Raw genomic sequence first — 6,786 nt, 5'->3', positions numbered from 1 at the left:
TTTGGAGAAATTTCATTTCTGTGCCTTTTCTAAAGGCTACCTGAGTTTCTTGGATCATTCCAAATTCTGCTTCCATGATCACATCCCCTTCCTTCTCTGACTCTCGCCCTCTCCCTCCCTCTTGTAAAAACCCTTGTGATGACATTGGGCCTGTGGTGGAACCCAGGCTCATCTCCCCATTGTAAGGTATTTAATTTAATCACCTCTCCAAGTCTCTCTTGCTATGTAAGATGATGTATTCATAGGTGCTGGGCATGGGGATGTGCACATCTTTGGGGGGTTATCCCCGAACCTACCTCAGCATCCCACACCTCAGACAAGATCTGTGCAAGTGAGTGGATGTGGTGGATCCCAAACCAACCTGGTCATGGTGTGACTCCTGTGATTCCCTAGAGACCCTAAACCCCTTCTCCCTCTAGAAACCTCCCTAACTTGGTAACTTCTAAAATCCGCCCCTCAGAGGGCACAAAGCATCTTCCTCTGCACTGAGAACTCAGGCTTCATACAAGGCCCGAACACATTTCTTCACACTAAAGTGTAAATGGTTGACAGCAGAGCCTTTCCTAACAGGGAGCTCTGACAGTGGGGAGGCTCATGTGAGGGAAGGAGGAGGAAGGGAGGCCGGAGGCTGACTTGGGTCATGGCCTAGTAACCCACAGGCACGGAGGTTCCCAGTGATGGAGGGAGCAAAAGCACCTGCAAGTATGACCATAACGTTTTAATCAAACAGAGCAAAATGGCCGCGATGCAGAACAGGTAGTGCTTGGAGAAGAGAAAGAAGATCATCTCCTTGGTGACATAGATTATGTGTATAAAGATGAAGCAGTACAGGAACATGGCAAACTGGTTCTGGGGGAGCAGGAGGTCCTGGAGCCCTCCCGAGAACTGTGGGGGAAAGAAGAGAGTGTAGCTGGCCAAACCAGGCTTGGGTACCAGGCAGGTCTGGGGGTCAGTCCTGCTCTTGTCCCCTGGGGAAAGTGACCTTGGGCAGGTGGTTTTCCTCACCTGAGGAAAGGGGAACCATGGCCCCCCTCACAGACTATAAGAGGAAGAGTGGCCAAGAACTGAAACATTCCCAGTGAGGTCACTGGCACGTGCAGGGAACTGGTGGGTTTGCACTTCTTCAGTTTGCCCTTGTTCCTCCCGAGCCAGGCACCAGGTCACACCTTCCTTTTTCTGAGCCACACAGGTGGCAGTCTCTGTCTGACTCTGAGATCCCCAGATCTGGACGCCAGATCTTAGGAATGTTCTCTGGATGTCTTGCCTGGACACTCAGCCTTGTTTTCTGGACAGCGGCACAATGAGAGGGCGTCCCTTGGGCACAAGTGACTGTTTCTGACTGTTTCTGGTGGCACATGTCTCATGTTTGTGGGTCAGTTTGTGGTCTATCGACCTAAGGTTGGGTCCCCCTGGAGGACAGGTGGTAAGAGAGATAGGGCCTCCCTAAACTCACAGTATTGAGCATGGGGAAAGCAGCTTGAGTTGTCTGGCTGAGTCTGCCTGTGTATTGCTCATTTCTGGAATCTATATACTTGAGGTCCAACAAGCCCCCATTTTAACTGCAGAAAGCACCAACATATAAGTATAGCAAAAGCTGATATAACTATTTTGATCTGTAGTTAAGAAGGCATCACCCGTGGTTTATTCTTTAAAATATCTTTTAAAATCATGCCATGCTTTTTGTAAGCAGGCAGATGGCAGGGACCGTGGTGCCCTAAGCTGGCTAGAAACATACTCACAGAGGTAGTTTTCAATACAATGGAATCTATCTACCCACCCATTCATGTCAAAAAGGAGAGAATGGGGAGGAGGCTCGAAAATCAAGTCAGCTGACACATAGATCAATAGAACAGAATAGAGAACCCTGAAATGGGCCCTCGACTCTATGGTCAACTAATATTTGACAAAGCCGGAAAGACTATCCACTGGAAAAAGGACAGTCTCTTCAATAAATGGTGCTGGGAACATTGGACAGCCACATGCAGAAGAATGAAACTAGACCATTCTCTTACACCAGACACAAAGATACACTCAAAATTGAAGAAAGATCTAAATGTGAGACAAGAATCCATCAAAATCCTAGAGGAGAACACAGGCAACACCCTTTTTGAACTTGGCCACAGCAACTTCTTGCAAGATACATCCACGAAGGCAAGAGAAACAAAGCAAAAGTGAACTATTGGGACTTCATCAAGATAAAAACTTCTGCACAGCAAAAGAAACAGTCAACAAAACTAAAAGACAACCTCCAGAATGGGAGAAGATATTTGAAATGACCTATCAGATAAAGGGCTAGTATCCAAGGTCTATAAAGAACTTATTAAACTCAACAGCAAAGAAACAAACAATCCAATCATGAAATGGGCAAAAGACATGAAGAGAAATCTCACAGAGGAAGACATAGACATGGCCAACAAGCACATGAGAAAATGCTCCGCATCACTTGCCATCAGGGAAATACAAATCAAAACCACAATGAGATACCACCTCACCCCAGTGAGAATGGGGAAAATTAACACGACGGGAAACAACAAATGTTGGAGAGGATGCGGAGAAAGGGGAACCCTCTTGCACTGTTGGTGGGAATGTGAACGGGTGCAGCCACTCTGGAAAACTGTGTGGAGGTTCCTCAAAGAGTTAAAGATAGAGCTACCCTACGACCCAGCAATTGCACTGCTGAGTTGCACCCAAAGATACAGATGCAGTGAAACGCCGGGACACCTGCACCCCATTGTGCAGCAATGTCCACAATAGCCAAACTGTGGAAGGAGCCTCGGTGTCCGTCGAAAGATGAATGGATAAAGAAGATGTGGTTTATGTATACAATGGAATATTCCTCAGCCATTAGAAACGACAAATACCCACCATTTGCTTCAACGTGGATGGAACTGGAGGGTATTGTGCTGAGTGAAATAAGTCAATCGGAGAAGCAAAAACATATGTTCTCATTCATTTGGGGAATATAAAAAATAGTGAAAGGGACTAAAGGGGAAAGGAGAGAAAATGAGTGGGAAATATCAGAGAGGGTGAAGGAACATGAGAGACTCCTAACTCTGGGAAACGAACAAGGGGTAGTGGAAGGGGAGGTGTGCGGGGGTTGGGGGTGACTGGGTGACAGGCACTGAGGGGGGCATCTGATGGGATGAGCACTGGGTGATATGCTATATGTTGGTAAATCGAACTCCAATAAAAAAAAAATCAAGTCCGCTTTCCACCGGCCAGTAATGCACAGAACACAAAACACTTTTGTAAGCAATGACGGAAGCCTGGGGTTGTGGACACACCACTCTAGGGGCAACCACCTAAAACGTGAGGGCAAATCAAGAAACCCAACGGGGCAGAGAACGGACTCCAGTGATGCCATTTCTAAAGTGACTATAGCAAGGCAGGTTGAAGACCAGAGGAAGAAACCCAGTGTTCTAGTGGGAGGGGAGGTGCACAGGGTGCCTGCACAGGTGGTCTGCAGACTCGCCTCCGCTCTGGGTCCGGGGACTTCCTACCGCCAAAAGCAGCCAGCATGTGTTTTGAGTCTGAAATGCTGTGGTGATAATCATGATTTTGACAACCAAACATGCATTTGTGAGACCTTTTAGACTTTTCACACTTTCAATGGTCTATCTCTTTTGAGCAGAAGACAGACAGCAGATAAGACTATATACCAAGGGTTTCCAGCTCATCCAGCAAGGGTAAGATTTTCAAACTAAAAAAGGGAAAACAAATATGGTTAGAAGGAGGCAGAGAGCAAAGGCATGCTACACTAACCACAGATGCCATAAGTAGTTTCAGGCTCTAACTTGTGACACATTTTACTCCACGATACTGAGAATAAAAACCCCAACCCTGGAAATGGAACTTATTTGTGAGAAATCAAAGATCTCGGGAAATGTGCCAGGGTCTTAGAAACAAGCAAATATTTTCTAGATTTTTAAAAGGAAGGGAAGAAAGATAGATTCTGGAGATCCCAGTTCAATAAGCTTGACTTGGCTCAGCAAAACCATTCAGTGTATAACTAAGCAAGTATTTTGTGAGCAGGAAAAAGAAAAAGAATTGTTAAAACCCAGCATGTGTCCATTGAAAACAAATCATGCAAAACCAACCTCTTTTTCTTAAAAAAATGAAACAAAACAAAACAAAAAACCGGACCAGTCGATTAGGGAAATGCTATAGGTAGTGTAATATCTTAATTCTGGGAAACCATTTGATAGTGTGTCTCAAGATAGTTTTTTGGACAAGGTAGAGAAATGTGAGCTGGATAAAATGTAACTCAAGGGTGCTGATTAATGGAACATGGCTAACCTGTAGGGAGATCTTTTAGTGGTATTTACTTTAGGTCATATCCTCCTCAACAATTATAGCAATGACTTGGAGAAAGACAGAAGGCAAGTTTCTCAGAAGTGAGGATGACTCAGAGCTGGGAAGCACAGCTAATACATTACATCCCAATAAAATTGAAAAGTGATGAATGCACATTGTTGCATTTAGGTCAAGAAGTGAATTGCATGAGTACATAAAAATGGTAATAGCTAACATTTATTGAGTGCTTACCTAATGTGCCAGGCTCATTGCAAAGTGCCTCACATGCATGCTCTGCTTTACTCCTCGCTGCGACCCTAACGAGGTAGGGACTACTTTCTAGAGGCGCAAACCAAGGCTCAAGGAGGATTCGTAACTTGCCCAACATCACGCGGTTCACACATGGTAGAGCCAGAGTTTTAACCCAGGACTGATTTTAAAGCCCAGGCAACATGCTTTCAACAATGGCAGCTTTCGTTATTTAGGATTTATGGTGGCCCAGGCACCCAGTACTAAGCCCTTTCCGTCCCATTTGACCAAAAGTAGCTTTCTTCTCCCCACCTAAAATGGATTAGGGGAGAGTGGTCCATTTCTTGGCCAAAGAAGCCTAACATCTTTAGTTGGCAACAAGGCAGAGCAGTCCGACCCACAGAACAAATGCGGCTCTGCTAAGGGGAGGTGAGGGTTGTATGGAAATCCACTGCGCGGGCTGCAGTGGGGCTCCCACCTCCTAAGGAGATGGAGAGGAATAGAGAGTGGCCCCGATCCAGTCACGGAGGAAAGGCCGTGACTTTCCCCGAGATGGAAAGCCACAGGCAGGGTGGGGGACAGGTGGCTCTGGGGCCCCTCCCGGGGTCAACTCTCCTTAAAGAGTTGATCTCAGCTCATAGGGGAAGCTCTGGGGCAGCCAGCAGCCCACCTCTGATGGGGGTGGGGTGGTGGGGGTGGAGGGTAGAGGGTGGGGGGTGGAGGGTGGGGGGGTTGGAGGGTAGAGGGTGGGGGGTGGAGGGGGTGGAGGGTGGAGGGTGGGGGGGTAGAGAGGGGTGGGGGGTGGAAGGGGGTGGAGGGTAGAGGGTGGGGGGTAGAGAAGGGTGGGGGTGGAGGGGGATGGAGGGCGAGGGGGGTGGGGGGTGCAGGGGAAGCAGGTCAGGGGGGCTCCCCACGCTGGGCAGCGAGGGTCCCCCACCCTGCGGGTCAGCCCCCAGGCCTCGGGCCAGCACCGACTGGGGCACGCACCAGGGCACCTACCAGGCGGGGCGTGGCCTGCTGCTGCAGCTGCTCCATCACCTCTTCGTGCTGCCGCTGGCGCTCGTTCTCCTCGTGCAGGTAGCGGAGCCGGGTGAGCTCGAACTCCATGCGCACCTTCTCCAGCTCCATCTCGGTGTTGCGCTCCGTCCCCGGGGGCTCGGGGGCGGCCGGGGCGGGGGCCAGCTCCCCGAGGCCAGGTCCGTCACCCGCCTGGCCCTTGGTGGTGTGGCCTGCCTTAGAGGACGGTGACTTGGGGGGCCCCGGGCAGCCTCCGTCTTCGCGAGCTTCCATCTCCTCCAGGTGGTTGTAGGAAGAGTCTGGTTTCGGGGACTCTGCCTCCTGGAGCGGTGACGGGGCGCCTCAGGGGACGGGGCAGGGTGGGCCTGGGGGCGCCCCCATGCCACCCCGGGCACCTCCACGCCACAGGCCCCAGAGGACTGGGTGGGATGGATAAAAGAAGGCTGTGACCCGTGAGGACCTAGCCGGGGTTGTAAGTGGAGGTGTGCTCACCCGGGGTTACAGGGAAGCAGGGAGCACACCCACGTGAGGCGATGGGGCCCCCAAGCTGCAAGGGGAGGCCTGTGGGGTTGAGGTGGAAGTCTGCCTTCCTGGTTACCTGCCCAGCCCCACCCTGTGTGACTTGGAGACCAGTCAGACACCCACCCTCCTGGGGCTCCAGAGGGAGGAACCCAAACATAGGGGACCTCCACAGGACTATGGGGGAGCCAGGTCCCATTCACAGGGGGAGGAAAGGGCCCCAAGTGGGGAGGTGAGATGGGAGAGACCCAGGCCAGCCTCAAGTGACTTCACAATCTTATCTAGGGCCACCTGGTCCCTGGTGAGAGCTGGGGCCATTATGGGGTGGGGTGCACCTCACTTGCTCTTCTCGGCAGCTCTCTGGGATCTCCTAGCACTCAGCTACCTGGGGCGTGACCCCATGGCACTCTCCTCCCCATGGAGGGACAGGCTGGGGCAGTGAAACAAGGCACCACCACCCCCTTACCAAAGAGGCTCTTGATTTCCCTTCAGACATGGGGTCATCGGGCACCACCTTGGGGAAAGTTGGGCAGCTTTCTCCCGCTCCCCGGGCTTCCATCATCTCCCTGTCCTCCGCTGCCATCCTGAAAACCACGGTGCTGCCAATTGGGGCCGAAGGACATCTTTTGAGCTACTAGCATTTGGTCTCACCAGATTGTACAGCTGAGCCACCATCACAATCCCCTGTCCTCATAATAACCCACATTC

General features: G+C 50.8%; 1 protein-coding gene across 2 annotated transcripts; it reads right to left on the bottom strand.

The window, feature by feature from the left end:
- Nucleotides 1-630: 630 nt before the first annotated feature.
- TMEM247 (transmembrane protein 247) lies at nt 631-6,766 on the bottom strand. Of its 2 annotated transcripts, none has more exons than XM_077915278.1 (3): nt 6,593-6,766; nt 5,542-5,880; nt 631-885 (listed from the first exon to the last, which is right to left on the bottom strand). In XM_077915278.1, exons 1-3 carry the CDS (start codon nt 6,659-6,661, stop codon nt 646-648), a joined length of 648 nt encoding a protein of 215 aa, XP_077771404.1. In that variant the 5' UTR covers nt 6,662-6,766; the 3' UTR covers nt 631-645. The 2 variants fall into 2 exon arrangements, with proteins under 2 accessions (XP_077771404.1, XP_077771403.1); XM_077915277.1 differs by having other exon boundaries at nt 6,545-6,757.
- Nucleotides 6,767-6,786: the final 20 nt, after the last annotated feature.

The sequence above is a fragment of the Canis aureus genome, chromosome 11, assembly GCF_053574225.1.
Source record: "Canis aureus isolate CA01 chromosome 11, VMU_Caureus_v.1.0, whole genome shotgun sequence".
In the NCBI taxonomy this organism is placed as follows: domain Eukaryota; kingdom Metazoa; phylum Chordata; class Mammalia; order Carnivora; family Canidae; genus Canis; species Canis aureus.
Note: the sequence above shows the minus strand (reverse complement) of the source record. Positions and strands in the feature narration are given on the sequence as shown.